The 25,063-nt window shown below is 43.0% G+C and overlaps 1 protein-coding gene across 28 annotated transcripts in view; it reads left to right on the forward strand.

Annotated features, from left to right (window-relative positions):
* Nucleotides 1–25,063, forward strand: part of CADPS2 (calcium dependent secretion activator 2) — a 522,314-nt gene that overhangs the window by 99,132 nt on the left and 398,119 nt on the right. For 26 of the 28 annotated variants that reach the window (XR_008307725.1, XR_008307727.1, XR_008307726.1 and 23 more), the window contains exon 2: nucleotides 8,749–8,862. Coding sequence is in view for 20 of the 28 variants with exons in the window: in XM_053251802.1 (XP_053107777.1) it covers nucleotides 8,749–8,862 (114 nt within the window). In the remaining 8 variants the exon portion in view is untranslated. Of the gene's footprint in view, nucleotides 1–5,138; nucleotides 5,256–8,748; nucleotides 8,863–25,063 lie in introns of all 28 variants that reach the window. The other 2 variants (XM_053251813.1, XM_053251811.1) reach the window with 1 other exon arrangement.

A 25,063-nucleotide genomic window follows, 5' to 3' on the forward strand; every position in this document is an offset into this window, starting at 1 on the left:
AAACCTAGGGAACCAAGGTTCAGTCTCTGGAATATCTAGAAAGGGCTGGGAAAGACTAGGGATGTGCAAATAGGTTTGGAGGTTCACGGTTTTGGTTTGGAGGGTTTGATGGTTTAAGGGTCAAAACCCACCCACCCCCACCCCCGGTTCGGTCCAGACCAGGACCAAACCTCCCCCGAAGTTCAGGGGTTTGCGGACCGATTAAAAAAAAAAAAAAATTCAATTTTTTTAACCTTCTACTCCCCTTGGGGGAGTTCCTGGAGGTGGCGGGGGTGGGTGGGTGTGGGTGCGTGGAGGTTCCCCCTCCTCCCACCAGCCTTCTAAATCACCCCCTCACCCCATTCGGGCATTCGGACATTTTTTGGCCTTCACCTGGCAGCCAAGTTGGGGGCTGGGCTGCCAGGTGAAGGCCGAAAACCTGCCGAAGAGTGCCTGAATGGGGCGAGGGGGTGAACGAAGAGTGCCCAAATGGGGCGAGGAGGGGGCGATTTAGAAGGTTGATGGCAGGAGGGCGAACCTCTGCAGACCCACCCCCGCCACCTCCAGGAACTCCCCTGAGGGGAGTAGAAGGTTAAATTAAAAAAACAAAACAATTTTCCGTCTGCAACCCCCCTAAACCAAACCGGGGGTGGGGGTCAAGGGGCCAGACCAAACTGGCCCAGTTGGTTTCAAGGCCGGTTCGGCCTCAAACCAAACCAGGCCAGCCGGTTTTGTGCACACCCCTAGGAAAGACTGCTACCTGAAACCTTGGGAAGCCACTGCCAGTCAGAATAAACAATACTGAGCTAGATGGACCAATCGTCTAACGCGGTATTAGGCAGCTACCTGTGTCTCCTATATCTAAGTTTTTAGTTAAATTAATGAAGAGTATCTTGCATTTTTCTTCTATAGAAATGCAGTTGGCAAAAGTGGTAAAGTGAGCCAAGATTCAGTAAAAAGATAACTCTAGACTTATGTCTACTATTTTTAGTAATACATTCAAACTGAACAAATGGTAACTACTGAAGCAGTTGTGTGAGGTATTATTTCTATGAGAACAACCTGGTTCTTGTGGATACTATTAAAGTGTTGGCCTATGCATCACAACTGAGCTCTGGATAAAGGAGGGAATTGCAGAGAGACAATCAGCCCAGCAAGCCATTCTCCAAATGCTTATTAGGCCAGATTGGACCATGTGAAAAGCCTTGAGGTCTTCCAGATCAGACCTCCTTTTGGTCTTGAACACTAAACAACATGCCTTCTCACAGGCCCAGTCATTTCTGCATTTAACATAAGCTTTTTCTGGGTAGATATTTTCTACTGCTGTGTGTTATATAGCATCCAGTTCTATAACATGAAATAAATGTGGAAGTGCAGTAATAATATTTAGTTAATAGCAACATGTTTTCCAAACATATTTTTTGATTTGTCTTTTCATGTGCTTTTAAAGTTTTAAAGTCAGTAGTGGTGGCTCTTTGAATCTTGTTTAGACTATTTTGTCTTTGTGGCCATGTTTAAAAAACAACAACCAAAAAGTTCTGGTAAGAACTAATCTGCCTACTTTCTTTTCACTATTATCTTAATTGATAACTACCATCTTCACAAGTTAGCCCACTTCAGCGTTAAATGTTCATATGTCTACTATCTTGAATTGGGGTGGATGATATAATCACAGACTACACCGTTGAGATGTTCCTACAGCTGTAGCAAATTTAGTTCAAATTTGTTTGGCGGTTCACAAGTTAGGTCTCTTGTGCTTCAAACGTTCGTGTGCCCACCATCTTGAATTGGGGTGGATGACATCATCACAAACTATGCTGCTGAGGTGTCCCTTTGTGTCATTTACAGCAGCACCAAATTTTGTCCAGATCGGTTAGGTGGTCTACAAGTTAGCCCATTTGCACCTCAAAAGTTCATATCTCTGCCATCTTGAATCGGGGTGGATGACATCATTACAAACTGCACCATTGAGGTGTCCCTATGTGTCACTTGCTACAACTGTACCAAATTTGATTCAAATAGGTTGGACGGTCCACATATTAGCCCATTTGTGCCTCAAACATTCACGCGTCTGCCGTCTTAAATCTGGGTGGATGGTGTTACAGACCAGGGCCTGATTTATATACTAAATATGCTCATTAGCTAGTATACAAAATAGGTCTGGACCAAGTTCTTTTATATTAGTGACCATGTGTGATCTGGGCGCATGGAAGAAAGGAGATCAAACCAATCCTCAAAGATTCAATGGGCTTTATTGAGTATGAAAGACTAACAACATAATCTAGCAAGCAGAAAGCAGAACACTCTATCAATATCAGCAACAGTATTTAAACAGAACATCCTAACCACAACCAGTGTTCCTAACTACCATATGTGTGTGCAATTAAATCTTCCTAGAGCCTAATACAATTCAAATACAGGCAGAAAAGAAGGGTGGGGGAAGGAAGGCTGAGGGCTGGCATGGTTGGGGAGATTAGTAGAGGAAAAGGGGGTGGGGAGGAGAAGGGAGCAGGAAAAGAGGAAGAGATGAGGGGATTCCAGGCTTGTAGGAGCAACATATTTACCCAGGACCAGAGACTTCTTGTCAGCTGAAGGAGTGAGGCGCTTGGCTGGAGACAGGAGTTGTTGCAGTTGCTTCAGATCATGTCTGAGAGCCGGAGCACCATGGCTGGGGAGTCTTGACTTCTCACTGCTCAGTAGAAGTCAAAGATAGCTCCTGTGCATGGGCAGAGTTTCTGCTTGTTGCCTCGCGGTTTAGCAGCAAACTCTGGGATCTTTGTGTGAGCAAGATTGCCCGAAGGCATAAGTCTGCTAAACTGCCATGTCCAGAGACTCCTTCTTATTGTGGTTCCAGCCTTTGATGTCCATTTGAGTCTTCTGGATCACAAAAGGCGTTTATTCCTGCTATCCTCTGAATATTGTCTTTTAATTACCAAAAATCTCTCAGGATATTTGGTCAGTTCAGAGAGATCTCAATCTCATCTGTAAATTGTGTGCTTAGAAGGGAGGGGGAACATTGCCCAAAAGCAAATCTGCATCTTAGAGCTGCAAATTGCATCTTCCCCCAAAAGGTGTTAAAGTCAGGAGTTAGTGTGAGACAGCAATTACATTATTTCTTGTGTACCTCTATCTAGTGTGTATTTAAAGTAACATCAAAAGGTGTACATGTGTGAGGCAGGTTAATCAACACATTTGACTTAAGGCAGAAGCATCCTGTTACTGGACAACAGGTTAATTTCAGCAGTGTGAGACTGGTAATTAAGCCTGACCCATTGTCTCAGTCAGTTTCCACAGACGCTGATAACCAATGCTAGATTACCCCTGCCTCTACAAATCATTTACCAGGCAGTACCCAGGCAGATCTAATTGAACTCTTAATATAAAATGAAATCAGACACAGGCCTATATTTCACATACTTCTGAGCTGGTACCTCTGGTTCTGATATGTTATGGTGCCCATAACAATGGCATCACAAACTACGCCACTGAGGTGTCCCTACAACTGTACCCAATTTGGTTCATATTGGTCCAGGCACTATGAAGTTGATAGGTGGACATAGACATACACACACACATACACACAGAATGCCAGGTGATCTCATAAGCTCACTTTCCTTAAGGAAAGTAGGCTAAAAAGTGTACAGAAAAGTGCTTAGGAAAATAAACAGCCTCTGTTCAGGGCTGTGTCCCTTACAGTTAAAAAAAAAAAAGTTGTGTGATTTGCTTCTTGGTGCCTATCCTTGGATAAATGGTCACTTAAAACAATAGGCTATTTCCTTGAGTATGCAAAGTTAAGAGTTCATTAGGTAGAGATGCGTATGTAGGTGTACTTCAGAAAATTCAGTAAGGACAAATAATGCATTTCAAGAGGACCCGACAGAAGCTATCCTTTTTCAGCCAACAATGATTCAGTTCTCTCAGCTATATACATATTGTTCTCCGTGGGTGGCTAAAGTAGTTAATCAGACTGGAAAGAATTGCACAAATCTATGAAGGAACATTTGATTGGTATGCCAGCTTTCTTTATCCAAAAACTGCGTTTGGAAGGCCCTGTGCTTCAGTCTTTACTGATGGAATAACCTGTAAAATGTGTCTTCTGACATCCATGAGTTACACCAGCAGAAGCTATGCTATGCTTTTGTAACCATGCCTATGCAATTGCTATATCAGTGAAAGCATGTGTGTGTTACTGGTTCAGGCAGATATGGTAAAAGTGGCTGGGACTCAAAGTTCAGACAACAGCTGTAATAGTTTCCTATCATGTACAACATGTTTTATCAGTGAGTATATTCAGATAGAGCTGCTATAATCTTGCTAAATGTGTTTGTTCATTAGAATATCAGATTATTATTTCTCTGTATCTTAAAAAAAATATTCTGCTTCTCTGTGTAAAGACAGTTGAAGTTTGGTATATCTTAAACAAAGAAAAGGAACTATAGCTGCAAAAGAATGCCATCAACTGGTAAAGTAAAGATAAAGTGTCCCATCGAGTCGGTGTCGACTCCTGGTGTGACCACAGAGCCCTGTGGTGGTCTTTGGTAGAATTCAGAAGGGGTTTACCATTGCCTCCTCTCATGCAGTGAGATGATGCCTTTCAGCATCTTCCTATATTGCTACTGCCTGATGTAGGTGTGGGAAACATACCAGCGGTGATTCGAACCAGCAACCTCTGGCTTGCTAATCAAGTCATTTCCCTGTTGTGCCTTTAGGTGGCTATCATCAACTGGCATGTCTATGTATGTATTTTGTAAGATTCATAGGAAAATACCATAAACAACCATTTCTGCTTTTTAGTCTGGGAGCATGTATAAGGTGCACAAATGTAATGTGCACCTGCATCAGTTCTCCAGTTGCTCATGTGTTTAAAACAAATGCTTTCTACCATGCAACTGCTTGACTTGCAACCTGCCTCGCACTGAGATGTGCACATGCACATCGCAGTACGAGCTCCTTTGGGTAAGTGTTTCCAAGCAGAGGTCGCAAAGAAGATACTGATGGCAAGGACACCAAGTGAGTCCTGACATATGGAACACAATTGCTAAGGGTTTTTTAATATTAATTTTCAAAAATATGGTTTCATATTGCAGAATTGTGGTCGTATTACAGGAAATGTCAGACATGTTTCCCTCTAAAATAATATATCTTGTGATCACCTTCAGGTTTACATCTGGTCCCTCCAAATACTTTGGAACAACAACAACAAGAAGACTTGAAAACATGTGTAGAATTTATTGAATTGTTGGAGAATTAAGGGACCAAGCGACAACAGATATCCTGTATGTTAAGTTTGAAGTGGCCATAATTAACCTGCCAATTTCACAGTGCTTCCCAAAATGGTGTTTACAGTCCACATTTTTCTGAATTTGCTGTAAAAATGAAAACAATAACTTGTCTATAGCTAATGTAAATATATTTACAATGAGAGCTTACACCAGGGCTCGACAGATCCCAAGTGTCAAGGTACACATGGTGCCTAGAAATTTAATGGTGGCGCCTAGAAGGTGCTGATTCAGTTATTTCTCCATAGCAATTCTATTTCTTGGCCAGAATCCACTGTTGCGGCCCCTCTTTTCTGCTACCACACCACCTCCCCTCTTCCCTCTTTCCCCCTCTCTGAGTCTTCCTGGGCATGCCGCCTCCTCCTTCAACCTCACCGTGTAGGCAAACGCACCCTCTTTCCTTTTTGCATGGAGCAGTATTGCAAGAAGCAGCTAGATTGTGAGAGCAACAGTGACAGGTGCTACTCGATGTAGGCAAGGAGGATTCTATGCTGGAGGGGATAGTGGCAGGCAGGTAGGTGATAGTATTGTTGTGGCTTTGGAGTAGAGAGAGAGTATAAACTTTTGCTGGCCAAGAAGGAGCAAGGAAGCTGGCTTTGTCAACAACTAGATTTGCTGCTGCATGGAAAGGAGGAGGTTCTGGCCAGTGCATTGTTTCCCCACCGGGAAATGGTTGCCGCCCCTTCTTCTTTTTCATCTCCTGTACTAGGGGCATATGCTGACACCTGCCACTGCGGTTGATCCAGCTTCAGGCACTCTGTGAGCCACTAGTGCTGATGGCACTACTGTTCAAGCAGCAGCAGCAGCTGGCTTGCTCGCTCGATGACCCAACCATTGCCGCCACTGTCTCCCCACCTCTGCACTTTTCTTTTTAATTTCCCCAGAAAAGGGATCATGTGACGCCAGAACAGCAGCAGCGGTGACAATAGTAGTGGCGGAAGCTATTGAAGCATGACCTGGGAGGGGGAAGAGAGAAGGAAAAGTGTGTGTGTTGGGGTGTGTGTGGAATTTTTTACTCAAGGTAGCTTTTTACATCCACTGAAAACAATAATGCTTTTGTTGAAGCTGAATCAGAGCTGTAATTCCTCTCTGGTCAGAATATGCTTTTCTTCATCCTTAAGTGTCTAAGCATTTTCAAGATATGATATGTATTTATGGAACTTAACAAGTTGTTTAAAAAGTATGAAGAATTGGTCCCTCCACCCCTTCTTTCATATAAGTGTTTTGGCCCTGGTTCTCCTGACCAGAATATTCAGAGGCAGAGTTATTTAATAAAATATGTATTTATCTCAGACAGCCCTATTTCTGTTCTAAGTATGTGGCTTGTAAACGATGTCCATCACTAAGTCTGCTAACTTTGTCAAGCACCTATTGTCTGGCTCTTAAATTCTTAGGATGACTATTCTTAGCATGATTTGTCCCCATAGCTAAGCAGGGTCTGCCCTGGTTGCATCTGAATGGGAGACTTGATGTGTGAACACTGCAAGATATTCCCCTCAGGAGATGAAGCCGCTCTGGGAAGAGCAGAAGGTTTCAAGTTCCCTCTCTGGCTTCTCCAAGATAGGGCTGAGAGAGATTCCTGCCTGCAGAGGCATAACTAGGGAAAACGGCGCCCGGGGCAAGCATTGAAATGGCGCCCCCCCGCGCCCCCAACATACTGCATTATACTTAGGTTTTTCCTCACAAGCGCCCGCCGCCGCCGCCAAGCCAGGCCACTGACTGGCCGCCAGGCGCCAGCAAAGCAATGGGGGGGCGCGGGCGGCGCGGAAGGGACCGCTCATGGGGAAGGGGGCGCCGACGCACTCCCTTGACTGCTGCAGCTCTGCTGCACTGAGCAGGAAACATTTGTATTAAAAAAAAAATTAAAAAAAATAAAAAAAACATTTTTGTCATGGCGGCGCCCCCCACGTGACCAGAAAAGATGGCGCCCGGGGCACGTGCCCCCCCTGCCCTCCCTATAGTTACGCCTCTGCCTGCCTGCAACCTTGGAGAAGCCGCTGCCAGTCTGTGAAGACAATACTGAGCTAGATAGACCAATGGTCTGACTCAGTATATGGCACTTCCTATGTTCCTATGTTAGGATGCCTCCTAGATCCAGTCTGTCAAGGCCTGGCTTATCCTATAAAACCTGTCCAGTACATACTGAGATAATGGGTTTTTTTTTTCATTTTGCACTGGTGACCATTTTGATGATATCATAATAACTGTGAGCCACATGAGTGCAGGTACAAAGGTTTGTGAATTGATTGAATCTATCTCTATATATTTATCACTAACATTAATGCAGAGTAAACTTTGCATAAGTTATGCTTTCTGACATACAAAATGAGTTGAAAATGGCCAGTGATGTCTCCTTAGCCAGTTCCTACCTCTGCAGTGTGAATCTGTGATTATTTAAATATTGCTTATATAGAGCAGGTGACAGTGTCTAATCATAAGCATTTCTGAGAACAATGAAACCATTTAGCATAATACTAGTGTAGCAAACTGTAATGAGCTTCCATTGGCAAACAGTGTCTTTTGGTTTGCAAAGATGAATAAATATTTTGCCGGTCTAATAAAATGATGCAGCACTGTGAATGTTTTTTAAACAGGAAATTGATAGAAGGCTTATCACTTGTTTTATTTATGGCTTGGAAATGGATAGAAGGCGTATCATTTTATTTATTTATTTGTTAACATTTAATTTTTTTAAAATATTGAATGATGCATCTGTGCCAAAATGAAAATTATAGATCAGAGATATGAGCCGATTAGGTTTGCTGCCATCATAGAAGGGAGATACTTTGGACAATCCAGTTCAGGACATTGAAATAAAATAATAATAATTCAAATAAATTCTAGGGATGTGCAGAACATTTCGAGTTGGAACGCTCCGAGCTCAGAACGGGCCATTTCGAGGTATGATCTTGGAACAGCCTATAGAGGGGGTCCTGTTCCAAGCTTGGAACAAAACAAGCCTATTCCAAGTGTTCTGTTCAAGAATATTACAAGTATTCTGGCTTTTTTTTTTTTAATTAAGATAGTGAGAAGATGGCGCTGGGGGGTGGCGAGAGGTACCGTTAACCTTAACTTAATCCAAGCGCTTACAGGTACCTTTAAGTTAAATTAGTTGAAGCTCTCCTACAAGTACTTTTAACTAACATTAAAGTCAGCGAAGCTGTTCTAGTTACCAGTGGTAATGTGCTGGGCCAGCACGGCAAGCTGCCACTGCAGTGCTCCAACTGGCTTCCCGTGCCGTCGCCACACAGTATGCCAGCTGGAGCACCGCAGCTGCTTGCAGTGTCAGCCCAGCGCTTTACCATTGGTGACTAAGAAGAGCTTCCCTGACTTTAATGTTAGTTAAAGGCACTTGTAAGAGAGCTTCAACTAATTTAACTTAAAGGGACCTGTAAGCGCTTGGATTAATTTAAGGTCAAAGGTACCCCAAAGGTACTGAAGTAAAACCAGACATCTAGATTGGCTAATTACCTTTTTGTATTCTTTCCAGTTAAACAAGCAACAGCTACAGGTTGTGAAGGATCGCTTTCAGGCCTTTCTAAATGGAGAGACTCAGATTGTGGCTGATGAGGCATTTTGCAATGCAGTTCGAAGTTACTATGAGGTAAGTGGAACATAAAGTTTCTTGTTCAGCTTAAAGTGTGTGTGTGTGTGTGTGTTTAGATAGATAGATATAGATATATTTTAGAAGTCTGTGAGCCTGTGCAGCAAGAGGAAACATTTTCTATGATGCTCTTAAATTTAAAATTTTTAAATCTCCTGCCTCTATTATTTGTTCATGGCTCTTCCAATAGCCCTATCTGTACTGGAACGTAGTCACCTTTGGTTGGGGGAGCAGAATGAGTAATGTTTTAAGACCTTTCTGAAACTGTCAGGTAGAAGCAAGATCTTTCCATGTAACCTGTGGTGATTTAGAAATGCAGACTGTATCCAAAGAACATTAGTTATGACCAAGTCCCACAGAAATTTGATTGTTTTTAATGTTGTTTGTGAATATGGTTTTAAAATTTTTTATTTGTTGTGTTTAATTTTTTTTTAAACTAATGTTTTACTTTTTGTTTTTATCTTGTTTTAAACTGCCCAGAGACGTAAGTTTTGGGCAGTATAAAAATATGTAAGATGACGATGATGCTATAATAAATAAATGTACCTTAGTTACTTGTGGCTAATGTGTCTCTTTGATTTCAGTAGTGCTTAGTCATTACTAACTTTCTTTGGATACAACCCACAGTGTATTTTCCTAAGTTCAAGAATTCTTCAGAATGGATCCCTTGTTATCTGCCATTTCTCCCCAACTTTACACACAACTTTACAGTAAAGTTGGGAATACAACTTCTTGATGAGTTTAGTGTAGGGTCTTCTAGGGATTGTGTTTGAAAGGGTTTCACTTCTGATAGAGTCTGAACAACAAGAAAATTCTGTCACCCTCTTTTCCCGACTTTGATGAAGATGCATCACTGGTATTCCTCCAGCAAACAGACATGCATGCCCAATCACCTGTTCATATGCCCTTCCTAACAAACACCTTCACTCAGGATAGTCCCCAATGCTGCTGAGATGATTCTCCACTGCAGGCCTACTTTTTCAATTAGCAATATCTCCTTGTTTCCATGTGGCTGACCTCTTCCAAGTATGGGGCTTAGTACAAGCTTTATCATCACTGTCTGCTGTTTTCATCACTTTGCACCAGGTGATTTGCATCCACATTAGGGTTACATAAGAATTCCAGTCAGTCCTTCAGTTTTTATGTACTCTTAATTCAGGCCAAGGGATTGTAGCTTCTATAAAGATAACAAAATGTGATATCTTCATATCTGATATGATCAGGGACCTTCGCCTGACTGTATCAGATGTACAGCACTAGCAAATGCTTCATGAAGAGTCCAGCTTGACTTTAATGAATTGCAATAAAAGTTCAATTCTCCTGCAAAAGGTTGGAGATCACAAACTTGTGCTGTAGCATAAAGGAGCTGTTGTCCTATCACATTATTGTGTGACATATGCACATAACTCTGCACATAACTGGGAGCCAGCATGGTGTAGTGGCTAGAGTGCCGGACTAGGACCGGGGAGACCCGAGTTCAAATCCCCATTCAGCCATGAAACTAGCCGGGTGACTCTGGGCCAGTCACTTCTCTCTCAGCCTAACCTACTTCACAGGGTTGTTGAGAAAGAGAAACTCAAGTATGTAGTACACCGCTCTGGGCTCTTTGGAGGAAGAGCAGGATATAAATGTAATAACATCAACAACAACTGGGACATTGAATGTTTCTGCAACCTGTTGAATTTTGAAATCAATGGATGATCCTACTGTCTGAATATCTGAAGAAGGCACACCTTTTCAACTGTGAAGGCTGTCTGCTGTGAAAATTCTGCTGAGCAGACCTGCAACATGCTTGGTAAGGCTCCCTGTGCAAACTAGAGCTTGATTGCAGGACTAATTATTGGCAGAAGAGAGACTGTGCTTATGGCAATCATTTAGTTACTCTATAACACTCTTGAAAGAGAAGCAGTGCCCTGCCATTGGTAACACTATTCATCATGGCTATTCCAAACAAGTTCAACTTGTAATGGATAAAAAACTAGAAGAAATTAGTTTGCTAGCAAACACAGGGCAGAGAGCACCAGTAGTAGAATCCAAAAGAAGAGAAGCAGGCTTCGAGCCAACATTAGAACAGCACTGCAATCTGGCAGAGTAAATGCCATAAGAGTGCCAATCAAAGTGTATTGGGCACTCTGTGGTTTTTAAACTGCCAGAATAAAATGCTAAGTACTGGCTTGGGGCTTTCTTCGCTTCTTTCATGTTCAGATAGCAAAGCAGGAAACTGTACAACAGAATGATATGAGTCTTGTTAAGCTTTGACCAGACTCTTTGAGATAATCAATCTAGCCTACTTTCAGCAAAAAGAGATCAAACTAGAGATAGAGGGGATGAATATCTATGTATTGGTGGGTATAATGTGTGTGCTGCCAAGGCACTAGGATAGGAAAAGGAGAGGTCTGTATTGTTTGTACAACCCCATGTTTAGCCCAATCCGTAGTGTTAACTTCAGTATTTGAAGGATTAGGCCTTCAGAATAGTTAAGGGTTAGGGTTAGCTAAGGGTATGAGGTATGCCCATGTTTATTTTTCAAGTGGTCTTTAGAAGGTTGGTGAGTTTTACATTTGGATAAGCAATTGACGTAGAACTAGGGGTGTATAGAACTTTCCGACGCCGGAACAGTCCTCCTCGAAGCAGGGAGTTATGAGCATTCCGAGCATGGAACAGAATACCCCTAAAAGGGGGGGCCTATTCTGAGCATGGAACAGAATTATACGTTTGGAGGTGGAACTTTCTGACCCTGTTCCTAAGCACCATTTCGGAATCCAAAATGGCCTGCGGAACGGGCTCGTGCTGTTTCGATGGACCGGGGTTGTACTGTCTAAACAACTGGCTTGCCTGGTTGTTTCGATGGAATATTTCATGCATTTTGCGTTCCATTCTGAGCTCGGAATGGAACACACAATGTGTTTTGTGCAAACCCCTATATAGAACTTCTTATATTAGTATTCAACCTACTATTGGTCAGGTCTCCAAACATTTTTAAAATAACACATATTTTTGTTAGAAATATATCTGAGAGTACTGTACTGAAATGAGCAACTATACACTCGCATTTTAAAGGCATTATGTAAACTAAGCAAGGCAGCAAATAGAACAAAATGTAACAAAAAAGGTTACTGTATTTATGGCTGAAATGCGGGCGGGGGGGCAGTTAATAAGCAGTGAGGTATTAAATTTTAGAATTATGAACACTGATCTAGAAGGATCAGTGTTTATAATATTTTTTCAGATATTTTTATTGAGCATATCATAATATTACAAGATGTAAAAAAGTTTGATTAATATCTTATGAATCAGAAATGGGATTCATGGTTCTTTTATAGAATCCAATGGAGAACAAATTATATCTTTAGAATAGACTATTCTTGTGACTGAAGAATGCTTGACAGTAATAGTGTAAGTACTTTCATACTGGTGATGGGAGTGGGTATGAAATCTTTGTTCAGTCTACATTTTCCACCAAGGCTCTTCACTGAAAGGGCAAACTGGGAAATCAGGATCTTTACAAGCTTGTATTCTCTGTAGAAATAGTTGTAATGCTGTTGAAACAATTCTTATTATTTCATTCTCCTTTCTGAAGGCTACATGACAACCTCACTGAACAGGAAAGAGGCTGCTTAACAGCGAAAAATAGACTGAAATTGTTGGTTTAGTATTTTTTTTTGTTGAGATGGACTTTAAAATAACATGGCTGTATAAATTAATTACTCGGTCTGCTTATATTGGAAAATACTATAGCTGAAACACTTCTATTTAGTTAGCAGTTAACTACCTCATTAAGTTAACTATTCCACTGTCTGATTTGCCCTTGCCACCAGAAACGTTCCCCTAATTTCCCAGTTTAATTTTTCTTTTTAGCAAACACAAGCTCATTGTGTAGTTCACTGCTTTTCAATGTAAATAGTTCTTTACTTTTGCTTGCTTTATTACCCAATGAGGAATTTTGTGAGGCTATCGTGAGCCTACTTAATATGCACAATTGTGCCTGAGCCAAGTGATTTTCCTGCTCCTGTTCTATTGCAAATATACATTTCAAAGGCTCATATTTGTGTTTCCCCAGCCTGCTTCCCTTTTCCCACATTGAAAGGGGTAATTTCACCTAATGCACCTAATTTAGACCACATTATTATCCATTTATTTCATCACTGTGCAGCTGATAACTGATCATATACGCATTTCAAGGCGATAAATAATAGAGGGCTGGTCTTGAGCATACAGGACCCAAATGAAACTACGATGAATGCAAGAACCCACGTCCAAAGGCCTGGTATTAAGCTGGGAAGAAGGTTGGGTACATTCTGGTAGGTCCTCTTTGTATGTTATCACTGCAGTTTGACTTCTTCTCACGCTGCCGGAAAGCTTTAGGCCATGTGGGTGATTCTCATTCTCATTCTTAAACCAACATTACCTCAGTTTCCAGAAGGAACTGCACTAGTATGATGAGGAATTCTTCCCACATAGCCAGAGGTTTCTCACATTATCAGGGTAGCAAGGAAACAGGGTTGGCTCATCCATGAAGCGAGGTGAGACAGTGGTTTCAGGTGGGGGCAAGTACAGGTATCTCGCCCTGTCCACATGGGTGCTTCATCTGTTGCTGCCATTGCTCCTCAGCCTGCCTTGCTCCTTTTTTGTCCCACACACCTTGTGTCTTGCCCCCTGATGCTGACACCAGTGTCGAGGGTGGTGGGGAGACCAGCCTGCCTCCCTTGTCCAGGCAGCCCTCCCCACACCTGACTGCCTTTTCATCTGGTCACACCAGGATTTTAAGGTGGATTTTAAGCTTCTGGTCAGTAGCTGAGGTAGTGCCTCTCTCCAGCAAGCTTGTGCGCTGGAGGAAGAGAGCGAGGGAGAAAGCCATCCAGCAAAAGAAGCTGCTGCTTCATACTGGAATTGCCTCTACCACTGCTGCCTCTGCCATTGACCCATAGTTTGAAACCCTGGCTTGCCCAGAAGATAAGGCAGCTGGGAGATTGGGAAGGGTTGTGCGGATGAGGAAGCTGGATTAACCCCTCCCATGATGGGGCCAGCTTCAGGGGGAGTGATCAGTGGTTTCTTGGTGTTGCATGCCCACGCTGCATGGGAAGAAGCCACAGTGATAATGCAAGAAGGGGATTTTGTGGCACTTAGTCATAATCCCTATTGGCTCCTTGGCCAGGTACATAACACCAGATATCTGAATCTATAGTGGTTCCTATTATCCCAAGCAGGATTACTATTGAAACAGCAACATGTCATCAGTTGAATAAAAATTATCTGGCTCAGTGAAAGTCTGCACTGAGTACTTTTATCCAACTGGTTGGCAGTGCCATACGGTTGCTCGCTTAAGAGCCAATGAGTTGAACTTTTAATTAAAACATGTTTACTCTACCTATACTCTGTGCCTTGTCTCTCCCCCCCCCCCAATTCTTTGAGTGCCAGCATAGTCTGAGATCTTGGACCATTAGAAACTGGGGGCATGATCCTGTCCACCTTGGGTGCAGCACCTGCATATGAGAGGACTGTCATACAGTATTCAGAGACCTGTTCAACCCCCCTCCCTGTCTGTGCATGCCCACAGGTTCACAGGTAGACAGCATTGTTTTTAGTGAACAGGAGATCTGTGTGCACCTCCCTTCCATACCCAGCCCCCTCCCTCTTGCCTCATTAGAAGTTCTGAAACATGGGTAACTTGCACAGAAGGCGGGGGGTGGGGGCTAGATGGTGCATACAGGTCTCAGAATCCGCCACAAAGCCCCAGCTGCTTTCTGCATGGTGTGCATGGGTGGAGGAGGGAGAAAATATGCCTCTAAATACCAGCTGCAGGGGAGCAAGAGCGATGGCATGCCCTCACCGCTTTCCTGTGGACTTCTTAGAGGCATCTGGTGGGACACTGTGTGAAACAGGATGGACTAGGGGCCTTGGGTCTGATCCAGCAGGGCTGTTCTTATATGTTCTTAAAATGGTTCTGTATGCATACTGGACATGTGTTGGATTGAATTGTGCCTTTGTTGCTTAAGAAATTAAAGTTGGTGTTTTTGAAAGCTGAAGTAGTAACAAATTTATTTCCTGTCTGGCATCTTGTGGACACATGGAACACTTACATCCTTTCATAAGGTTTCTCCCTAATGTTTCTTCCCAAAGTTGACCATTTTTAGGTATAGAGACCTACTCTCTCTTTTCTCCTGACATCCCCTTTTTCTATGTTCAGGGAATTAGCTTTTTATTTGGAGACACATTCAGTCAAATGAGCACCTACCTGCCCTCTGAAGTGATACAGCCCAGACATGAGTGTGTTCGCTGAGGTGATGACAGGCATAGCTCTGATCCTCTTGGTGCCATACGGTGTGTTGGTTGATTTCCCTGAGGATTCTACAGTGCATCCCAGCAGAAAGGGATCCAAGCTGGTGCTTCTGCCGCCAATCTTTTGAAATGCTACTCTTTAACCAGCAAGTGCATGTAGAAACATAGGCAGATGAATATATTAGGAATATGAGAATTAACATGGGGAGAAAGGGTTGGAGAATGCTTGGAAACTCCCAGTTTGCAGTAGGAAAATGCAAAGCCAACACCCTCTACTATCTATAGTGCCTATATCATCCTATATTTCCATTGTTTTCTTCCCTGTGCATCTGAGTAATCTGATTACATTTAAAATGCTGCATTTTAATGAACTTGCTTTAGAATTCTGGAACTGTTACTTATTTAATGCAATTGTACATATTTCTTATCATGTGCCAAAATACAGTGTAATCGGAAAGCAAGGAAGTAATTAAAACTTGGGTACAGTGCCTTGTAAACATCTTTGCATTCAGTAGGTATTTGAATATGTTTATTATTTTATTGCTTTAACAATTTTTTTTGGAAGTTGTTTGTAGGAGGTATCATCATCAATAGCCATTTCTTACCCTGCAGTAAATATTTTATTATGCTAATTTTTAAAATCACATTGTTTTGGAAACTATAAGGAACAGTTCTTCAATGTCACCTCAGTGCTTTACACGAATGTGCTTTGTGCCTGCACAGAGACCAAATGGCTATTTCCAAGCTTATCTTGACTTCGAGATCTTCGGCGGTAGCCCTGCCTCCTCTGATGATATGAACATGCATCGGCTGTCCCTCCTCGGTCTTTCTTCGTCTGCCGACAGATTGACTTAGTCTGCAGAACCCTCCAAGCTTCTTTCTTTTTTAAAAAAATGGTTTTTGGTTTTAAGTTTACTTTTACCCTTCATTTATTCCTTTTCCTTTTCATTTCAGTTTCCCCACTTTTCATTTGCGTTTTGATTTTATATTGTGGTTCCCTCCTCCGGATGGGTTGGGGAGTTCAGGGATGCGCCACTCTTGTGGTGTAAAAAGGAAATGCCTCGTCCAGTCAATACTGATGCACAGGCACTATCCCCAACCAGCATTAACTAAGAAATGGGCCTAAGATGATGCTTCCTTGGCCCTACCTAAATTGAAAAAGAAGTCCCAATCACTTTCTGCAGAACTGTCTTCACAGTATCGACCTCCTGCATCTCAGGAACAAGAACCCACACATTGGATAAAAACCTACCCATCAGAACCACAATCATTCGCTTCTGTGTATTTGGTCTCTCTCTGATCAGCACTGGGACCCAGACGTTTGACAAAAACCCACTTCTGACCCTGAGCGAGACCACACGGCTTCTCAGGAACCAGTTTATTCCTGTTCTGATGATGGAGACTCTGAACCCAACGAGGTTCTTGTGGATGAAATCCTCTCCGACTGTGGAGATGTACACTCCAAACCCAAAGGCTATCACTCAGATATCTCTGACCCTTACACGGGACATAGGAGCCACTCCTATCATTGAACCTCAGCCTATCCCTGTCATCAGGAACAGGGCTCATACCAGGACAAGTACTACTGTAACTAGGACTAGCACAGAGCATACGACTTCTACAGTACTTTGAGAGCATTTCACCACAAACACAAATCAAGGTATTCGAGAGACTGATACTAAGACTTGGACCCTTATGGAGTCACCACAGATCAAACCACCCATCGGTTCCGAGCCTATTCATCGGATCGCTACAGGAATGTCTGTTCTGATGGATACATACAACAGCCAAACCGATTGAAGGAGGCCTATGTGTCCTCTCACTCCTGCTCGTCTCTTGATCGTCAGGACAGACTGACATCTTCTCCAGTTCCTAAAAGATGTCCACAGGACCCTTGACAAGCCTTTGTCACAGAGGCTTCCTATCAAATCTCGGTTGGACCAAACATCAGCACTACAGCCATTGAAATCAAGGCCACTGGGCCAGCAGCCACCTGATCAGTCGAAACCACACCAGCCCCCACTGACACTCAATCTGACTGTAATGAAGCGGAGTTTAGCGAGGACCATGAGCCAGAGCTGGAGGAGGAGGAAGCCCAGTCTCTCTTCTTGGAAGTAGTGTCCATAGGCTCTTCCCCCATGGACCTCCTAGTGGAGACAAAGCCAGGCTTCCTTTCAGAGGACTGCAAACTCTGTGTGGATTATATTTTCCATGAAAACCTCCTTTGGGTACAACTCTCTCAGCAGGAGTTGGACCCTCTCTTTGGTCTCATTGTTGCCAACACTTGAGCACCCATTTTTTTCATTGATAGACATTGCTCAAACCTGCTGGCAAAAGCTATCAGCCTTGCCCCAACAAGCCAGGAGGCTGGAGAACTGTTACTGTGTCCATTCGGAGGAGGAAACAGCAGGCAAGTTCCTCCAAAAGTGTCCTAATTTAGAGTTGGTAGAAACCTCTCTAAGATGGGCAGTGTCCCGTTTGGCAAAAGCCATCCAGTGCTTGGCTGCTAATGCGGAAATAGATATAGTGGGCATAACAGAAACATGGTGGAACAGTGAGAACCAGTGGGACACTGTTATCCCTGGATATAAACTCTATAGATAGGACAGGGGCACCTTGGAGGAGGGGTAGCACTGTATGTTAAAGAAGGGATAGAATCTAAGAAGCTAGAAAACCTAGGTGAACTGGAGTCCTCCACAGAAACCCTGTGGGTGATAATACAAGGCCCAAAAGGAAACATGCTACTGGGGACATACTATTGCCCTCCAGATCAAAACACCGACAGTGACCGGGAATTGCAGGAGGAAATCAGGGAAGCGTCAAGGAGAGGAGGGGCTGTAATTATGGGTGACTACAATTACACACACATTGATTGGGTAAATTCACAGTCAGGTCAGGACAAAGAAGTCAAATTTCTAGATACGCTAAATGACTGTGCCCTAGAACAGTTGGTCTTGGAACCAACCAGAGAGAAGGTGACCTTGGACTTAATTCTGAGTGGCACCCAGGACCTGGTGTGTGATGTCAGTGTCATTGACCCTTTAGGGAACAGTGACCATAGTGCCATCAAATTCAGCATACATGCGGGGAGAGAATCACCAAGGACGTCTCACACGGACATTTTGAATTTCAGAAGAGGAAACTTCTCCAAAATGAGGAGTATGGTGAAAAGAAAGCTGAGGGGGAAAATCAGGAGAGTAACTTCGCTCCAGAGTGCATGGAGTTTACTCAAAACCACAATACTAGAAGCCCAGTTAGATTGTATACCCAAAAGGAGGAAAGGTACCACTAAGTCCAGGAGGATGCCAGCATGGCTAATGGGTACCGTCAAGGAAGCCATAAAAGGGAAGAAGACTTCATTCCGAAATTGGAAGGCCTGTCCAAACGAAGAGAACAGAAAGGAACACAAACTCTGGCAAAAGAAATGCAAGGTGACAACAAGGGAGGCAAAAAGAGAGTTTGAGGAACATTTAGCCAAAAGTATCAAGGGGAATAACAAAAACTTCTTTAAATACATCAGAAGCAGGAAACCTGCCAGGGAGGCGGTTGGACCATTAGACAATGAAGGAGTGAAAAGGATTATTAAGGAGGATATGTAGGTTGCAGAGAAGCTGAATGAGTTCTTTGCATCTGTCTTCACGGCAGAGGATACTGAGTATATACCTGTTCCTGAACCAGGCTTTTTAGGGATGGAGGCTAGAGAGCTGAGTCAGATAGAAGTGACAAGGGATGATGTTCTAAACTGTCTGGAAAAACTGAAAGCTAACAAATCACCAGGGATCCATCCAAGAGTCCTCAAAGAACGCAGATGTGAAATTTCCGACCTCCTATTTAACTTATTCCTGCAATTGGGCTCTGTACCAGAGGACTGAAGAGTAGCAAATGTAACACTGATTTTCAAAAAGGGGTCCAGGGGTGATCCTGGAAATTACAGGCTGGTTAGCCTAATGTCCATTCCAGGCAAATTGACAGAAAGCATCCTCAAGGATAAAATTGTAGAGCACCTAGAAGAACAGGCCCTGCTGGGAGTAAGCCAGTATGGCTTCCGCAAAAGTAAATCTTGCCTCGCCAACCTTTTGGCGTTATTTGAGAGTGTCAACAAGTGTGTGGACAAGGTGATCCAGTTTGACATAGTCTACCTGGACTTCCAAAAAGCTTTTGACAAAGTTCCTCATCAAAGACTCCTGAGGAAACTTAGCGGTCATGGGATAAGGGGACAAGTACATGTGTGGATTGGTAACTGGTTGAAAGACAGAAAACAGAGGGTAGGTATAAATGGAGAGTTTTCACAATGGAGGGAAGTAAGATATGGGGTCCCCCAGGGATTTGTGCTGGGACTGGTGCTTTTTAATTTATTCATAAATGATCTAGAAGCAGGGGTAAGCAGCGATGTGGCCAAATTTGCAGATGATACCAAAGTCTTCCGGGTAGTGAAATCAAAAACGGATTGTGAGGAGCTCTAAAATGATCTCTCCAGACTGGAGGAGTGGGCGACAAAATGGCAAATGTGGTTCAATGTTAGCAAGTGTAAGGTGATGCACATTGGGACGAAAAACCCCAACTTCAAGTATATGCTGATGGGATCTGAGCTGTTGGTGACTGACCAGGAGAGGGATCTTGGGGTCGTGGTGGACAGCTCGTTGAAAGTGTCGACTCAATGTGCAGCAGCTGTGAAAAAGGCCAATTCCATGCTAGGGATCATTAGGAAGGGGACTGAAAATAAAATGACTAATATTATAATGCCCTTATACAAAACTATGGTGCAACTACACTTGGATTACTGTGTACAATTCTGGTCACCACATCTTAAAAAGGACTTTGTAGAACTGGAAAAGGTACAGAAGAGGGCAACCAAGATGATCAGGGGCCTAGAGCACCTTTCTTATGAGGCAAGACTACAACACCTGGGGCTTTTTAGTTTAGAAAAAAGACGACTGCGGGGAGACATGATAGAGGTTTATAAAGTCATGCATGGTGTGGAGAAAGTGGAGAGAGAAATTCTTTTCCCTCTCACTCAACACCAGAACCAGGGGTCACTCCATGAAACTGATTGCCAGGAGGTCTAGGACCAACAAACGGAAGTACTTTTTCACACAGTGCGTGATCCACTTGTGAAACTCTCTGCCACCGGATGTGGTGACAGCCAACAACCTGGATGGCTTTAATAGGGGTTTGGATAACTTCATGGAGGAGAGGTCTATCAATGGCTACTAGTCGGAGGGCTACAGGCCACCTCCAGCCTCAAAGGCAGGATGCCTCTGAGTACCAGTTGCAGGGGAGTAACAGCAGGAGAGAGGGCACACCTTCAACTCTTGCCTGTGGCTTCCAGCAGCATCTGGTGGGCCACTGTGCGAAACAAGATGCTGGACTAGATGGGCCTTGGGCCTGATCCAGCAGGGCTGTTCTTATGTTATGTTATGTTATGTTAACAAGATATGCTCAACCTCAACAGCGTCAGAGGGGTGCAAGCTGGATACCTAAGGAGTATGATTAAACTTACTCTCAGCGCTCCATCTCAAGATAGCCAATTACCAGGTATAACTACTTCCTGTGGGAAAAGCTAGCCCCATTTCTGGACCATCTCCCAAAAGACAAGCAGGAACTGGACACTGTGTTCTTAAAAGAGGTGGCTCATTTAGCCAAGCAGGAGCTCTATTCAGCCAGGCACGCAGCTGAGTGTTTGCCCAAAGTAATGGCCACCTGCACTGTGATATGTAGGCATGCCTGGCTCAATTCTCCAGGCTTTGCCCAGGGTTCCTGCTCACACATTGAGGACTTACCCTTTGATGGAGATGCTTTTTTTAGTGAAAAGACGGATTGCACCTTGCAGAAACTGCAGAAGCTCTGGAATATTGCATGTTCCATGGGTTTTCAGATGGCTGCCTACCACCCCAACAGGCCCATGAGGTGAACCTGCCCCCAACCAACACAACCCTTGCCTCAGTTTGCTACATCCAATTTCTCCGTTTGGAGTCCAGTATTTCTCCAGTATGGTAAGTGACAACCTTCTGCCACCCAAAGGTCTATGTTTGTTTGTTTGTTTGTTTATAAAATATTTATACCGCGCCCCTCCAGTACACTACTTCTTGGGGTGGCTCACAGACACAGGGACTGCTCAGAGACACAAGCCACTGTCACCCTTCCCCACAAAGAAATGACTGTTTGCCTGTACACCATACAGCAACCCGTCTTTCAACATACGTTCAGGCATGGGAGACCATTGCATTAGATTCCTGGGTCCTCGCCATTATATGGATAGTCTGTGCACTGGAATTTTCAAGCATACCCCCTATAGCCCACCCAGTCACCACTCCTTCTATTCCTGCCCTGAGGGATGAGGTCACCTCCCTTTTAGAGAAGGATGCCATAGAGCAAGAGTTGAACCCTACAAGCAGTGGCTTCTACTCATGATATTTTGCTGTACCCAAGCACAACGGTGGCCTCTGGCCCATGCTAGACGTCAGGGGACTAAACAGTTGCATCACATACAAATGCTTTCAGATGATCACATCCTGTTCGTCCTCTCTCTTCTCCAAAAAGGGGCTTGGTTCTCCTCTCTGGACTTGAAGGACACATATTATCATCTTGCCATTCAGCCTCAGCACCTAAAATACCTCTATTCCAAAACTGGGACGGAAACCTATCGGTTCATATCCTTAACTTTTTGGCCTAGTGTTGGCCCCAGGAGTATTTACCAAGTGCATTGCTCCAGTAGTATCCTATCTCTAATCAGAGTCCAGCAACATGTGATCCAAATATTCCCATAACTTGGCGATTGGCTGATCATAGGCCAAACCCCTCAGGCCACAGTGGTCATCATCATAGCCACAATAGACCTGCCTGATCACCTGGGTTTTCAATTAAACTATGCAAAATCTCACCTTACTCCCTCCATCTCTATAGAGTTCATTGACCTCCTCTTCCAATTCCACCATCTTCAAATATCACGGCCAGTCCTCCAATCAGTCTCTTGGTTGATCCAGACTTCTCACTTATTGGTGGGTACCCCTTTTCATCCTCAACAACTGAGTTATGCCTTGACCATGGATGCATCAGAGACAAGTTTGGGGAGCACACATTGGATTCCTCTGCCTCCATGAACCTCCACCAAGTTCTGCCACCACATCAATTATCCGGACTTGCTGGCAGTCTTCAAGGCCCTGAGCAGATTTTTGCCCATTTTATGCAATTTGGTGGTCATGGTGCAGACCAAGAACACCACAGCAAGAGCCTATTTAAACAGGCAGGGCAGCACAAACTCCATGACTCTTCTGTTCCTGGCAATGGACATGTGGCACTGGTGCATAACCCATCATTAGCCCTACATCAGTATACATACAAGGCATCTCCAACATGGCAGCGGACGCCCTCAGCAGGTCCCAGATGACTTCACACAAGTGGTAACTGAACCCCACAATACTCCGCCCCTTCTTCTGCCTCTGGGGCACACCATATATAGATCTCTTTGCCAGACCCCGCAATTAGCAGTGCAAACTCTCAAGCTCCAGAGCAGAAGCTTTAACTCAAAGGATGTATGCTCATACATGTTACACTTCCGAAAGGCGTGAAGACATCCTCTCTGAGTACATCTTGCTGATCTAGTAGCTCAACATTCCTTTGCAGAATTCCTCTTGGTTTCAAAACCATACAGTTAAAGAGGTTCTTTAAGGGTCTGACCCAAGATTGCATAAATTCAGTTATCAGCTAGTTCTGTAAATGAAAAATATTTTTTAATAGGTGAAGACTGAACCAGCTTTACCCAACTAGAGGACTGAAGCAGCTTTGCTCCCATCTATTCTTAGTTATCACTGTTATATGTGAAGAATATAAGTACGCCTAAGGGCTTAATCTTGACATTGCAATCAGTGTTGCTGCTGTTAAACAGGGAAACTGTACCAAAAAGACCAAGAAGATTTTTTTTAACCCCCTATATATGAAAAGTCTTTAATTGGAAAGGGTAAACTCTTGTCACTGAAAAAGATGTAGGTGTTTGTTACAACTGTCCCCTGCTTTTCCTCCTATCTGTCTCTCTCTGTCTCTATATCTCTGTGTATGTACACACACACAAACACACATACACACACGTATATACATACACACACAGACACATACACATACACGCTAAACAATACTGAACCAAACACAAACAGCAAAACATAATACAGCAAACCCCAATCCATCCTCACTTTAATATTGTCTGGGCTAGGAAAACAACCATAGTTCCCCCATTTATGTAAGGAGTAAAATTTAATAAAAAGAATTCTTTGTTGTCTGTTTTGCACGGGACCAAATAATATGAGTTAGCTTTTCTGAGAATGTGATATGCCATAGGTTCTTGTACCAGATATCCATCAACGTGGTTTGATTTTTCCAGTGTTTGGCTATAGCTAATCTGGCAGCAGTTACTATACACACAATTAATTTTTTTGATACCGCATCTGTATTGACCCCAGAAAATACATTTACTAATGCCAGCTGGGGAGCTTTTAGCTTCACAATGATCCAGTGAAGGATAAAAGCAGAGAGAGTTACTGACCCAAGGTCATCCCTGAACTTTTTGGCTGAGCAGTAATTTGAACTTTGGCGTAAGTTGAAAGAACAAAATATGGTTCTCTAGCCTCCCCATCCCGCCAACCAGTTTAGAACTGTGAAATTGCTATGATTTGTTGCTTTATTTTTGATGTGTTATTTATAGGGCCAAAGCACGCTGTGGACACCGTTTTGTAATTCTGGAATAGCGATATTCAGATATTCTGAAATTAATTACAAAAATTCCAATACAATATAGAGTACAATTTCGTATCGGAATTTCAGAAATTCAAAAATCAGAGCAATTCTTATATCAGAATTCTGAAAATGCAGACCTAATATTTTCTACTAATGTCCCCAGCAGAATAACTCCTGGATCCAGTACTAAATCATATCCTATAATTTCGTTTATAAAACAAATTATATTCTAACATAATATTTTTATAGAGGGAACAGCTACACTATATATGCTGCAAATATGCCTATCCATTTGACATGTATCACTATTTTTAAAGCGCCTTGGCGATGCAGTTGCTAGAACAGTACATTCAGTTGTAATGTAGACTACTTGTTGTCTACACAAGGAAAACACCATTTTTTATTAATCTAAAGTTAGATTCAGATTCTCTAGAATAATTTGTCCAGGAAAAATAAGATTGTACTTTAAAGTATGTGCAAAAGCAGTGTATTCTTTTCTGCAATATATGCAACTTTTTATAAAAATTGTAGTTCTTCTGTTAAAACTAAATATAGTTCATACATTGCATAGTCTAGGGATGTGCATGAACTGAGGTTTGTGCACTGGTTCGGCGCCATGGGGAGAGAAGCAGTGAGCAGGATCTTTAAAAAAAGAGAACAGGTCCTTACCTGCTGCAACGGCACTGCCCGTACGAACCCGTGTACGGTTCATGCACATCCCTAGCATAGTCCATTGCTGCCTGATCTTTAAAAATGAAAAGCTGCAGAAGTGTTTAAAAAATAGGGATCTAAACCTTCACAAATCCAAATCTTGGGTTTAGATTTCTCAGAGCACAAAATACATGGGTACCTCTTCAAGTATGTTTAATATAGTAAATGCCTTTTTTTGTCAATGTATTTGACTTAAAATCCCCTTAAAGGCATTGTCTGAGTTTAGATATTTGAATCTCAAAGATGCAGTCTCCTGTATACAAACAGTGGGAGAAGATATGTGCCATATGTGTTCACAAGACTCTAGGTACCATAGCTGACGATGGGATCTCTGTACAGATGCATGACTCTGGCTCTCAGGCTCTCTTGAGTGGGGAAACTCTTGCACAGAGGCTAGTAGAAATCCAGATCCTATTGAAAGTTGATCTTTTAAATCACATCGCTGCATTAAGCAATCAGGGCTGAAAATCTTGTGTAAAGTGTC

The sequence above is a fragment of the Hemicordylus capensis genome, chromosome 5, assembly GCF_027244095.1.
Source record: "Hemicordylus capensis ecotype Gifberg chromosome 5, rHemCap1.1.pri, whole genome shotgun sequence".
Taxonomy (NCBI): Eukaryota; Metazoa; Chordata; class Lepidosauria; order Squamata; family Cordylidae; genus Hemicordylus; species Hemicordylus capensis.